Genomic DNA, 1,939 nt, shown 5'->3' with positions numbered 1-1,939 from the left:
ATGCCTATTTTTGATAAAGCAGCTATGAAAAGGTGGAGTTGATAGTGTGTGTTGGTAAGGCTCTGTTCAGAAATACTTAATTTGTTTTTAGCTTTAACCCACCTTTTATATATTCTAGTAATGTTGTAAGCATAGATTGTTTATCTTTTAAGAAAATTTTCTGAGCTTAGAAAAAAAAAAAGAGATGAGGGATGATAATTTTATTTCAACTTTCTACTTCAGCAGTAATGGAACACACTCAGAATATAGCACTTCAACTACATCACAACAAAGTCGAGAGGCCATTCTTAACCAATATGTGCTAAAGGTATGTCTTATGTTTAATAATCCAATCAGAATTTGAAAATTTTGGAACTGTTCTTATTGGAGCTACAACATTAACCTCATCCAGGTTTTTCTAACACTTCTTAACAAGTCAAAAATTGTGGAAAATTGTAATTTCATCAAAAGCTGCTAATGACATAACATCTGTTTCTCACTGAAGAAACTACTGCTGATGATTCAGTAGTTCACACAGCGAGTATGTTTTCTTTCATAACATTGTTACAGTAACATAAAATGCTACTAATGACATAACATCTGTTTCTCATTGAAGAAACTACTGCTGATGATTCAATAATTCGGGTAGCAAGTATGTTTTCTTTCATAACATCGCTACAGTTTCATCAAATGAATAATCTCCACAAAAATTTGACACTGTATGTACATTTATTAGTAAATTTTTAATTTCATAACATATATGTAATAATACATTATTACATATGTAAATGTCCCCAGAAAAAATCACCCAGGTATGTGAAGTACTAGGAATTTGTTTTCAGGGTTCCTAAACTTGAATCTAGCATTACATGTTGTGTTATTTGCCCCCTTCTGTTCTCAGGGGCATCATTTGTGAAACTATTTTCACACTCCACAAGCTAGCAGTATTGAACATGGTGCACATGCAGGTGTCCTAGTAGGGCTTATTGTTGGGTATGAATACCCTTTGAAGTAGCTATTGAAGTAATTGGGGATAATGGAGGAACGTGATTGGTACATTGGGGTCTCTTTTAATTTTTTTAAATTTATTTATTTTAATGAGGAGCCCTTTGAACCCCACAGTTGGAACATGGTTTTTTTATGCTAGTGTACTTGTTCTAAATTCAATGTTTTAGCAGTACCTTTCTCATATGAAGTGAGATATTGCTATTGTTGACCAAATTCACTTTATAATATATGATATCATTGGCATAAGTTTAATGTAGATCTGTCAATACCTGCACAAATTATATTATTCTGTCATAACTAATTATATTTCTCTGAAATTAAACATGAAAATTTTCTTCCACAGGTTTTACAACAAACACCCAAGTCTCATCAGTAATGGCATTTAATATGTCATTGAAAGTTCAAAGACAGTTACTTCTGATATGGTCAGAAATTTTAAGTAATTTTGTACATAATATGTGTATCTTGGAAGAATAAAAAAGTTTTACTGGTAATTAAATGTGTGGTACGTTTAAAATACTTATAAAACTGTATCTGATCTGCTTTTTATTTACATAGTTACTGATTGTTTTTACATGCTTAGATGGCAATCATTTGTTTGCATGTAAACAAAGTTTTAAGAACATGGTTGAATTTGAATCTTTAGGTCATACTTGAAAACTGAGATCACTTTAAACAGAAATTTTTAAAACAATATCTAATTGAGGTTCCAAAATCAACTTGAGGGTCGATACTGTTAAATTTTATGGTATAAAGAAGTATCCCGTATCTGAAACTCAACCCAAATCACTCACCAGTGATTATAAATAAGTGTTGTTAAAAAAAGAATAAACTGATCTGGAAGGCCACTAATCGAATGTGTTTGATCTCACTCTAACCTGGTGCTAACAAAATCTTTCTGTACTTAAACCAGTGATTTTGAAGTTTATGACAGTCGTTCATTTGTAGTATG

General features: G+C 31.4%; 1 protein-coding gene across 2 annotated transcripts in view; it reads left to right on the top strand.

Moving 5' to 3' along the window:
• The window catches only part of LOC106473172, a 42,890-nt gene extending 41,180 nt beyond the window's left edge, over positions 1–1,710 (top strand). Inside the window, exons 15-16 of one of the 2 annotated variants that reach the window (XM_022402656.1) lie at positions 226–307; positions 1,331–1,710. In XM_022402656.1, the coding sequence (XP_022258364.1) occupies positions 226–307; positions 1,331–1,363 (115 nt within the window). In that variant the 3' untranslated portion in view covers positions 1,364–1,710. Of the gene's footprint in view, positions 1–222; positions 308–1,330 lie in introns of both variants that reach the window. The other variant, XM_013933857.2, reaches the window with a different exon arrangement.
• The last annotated feature ends 229 nt before the right edge of the window (positions 1,711–1,939 follow it).

This window comes from Limulus polyphemus, unplaced genomic scaffold (assembly GCF_000517525.1).
Source record: "Limulus polyphemus unplaced genomic scaffold, Limulus_polyphemus-2.1.2 Scaffold127, whole genome shotgun sequence".
Taxonomy (NCBI): domain Eukaryota; kingdom Metazoa; phylum Arthropoda; class Merostomata; order Xiphosura; family Limulidae; genus Limulus; species Limulus polyphemus.
Note: the sequence above shows the minus strand (reverse complement) of the source record. Positions and strands in the feature narration are given on the sequence as shown.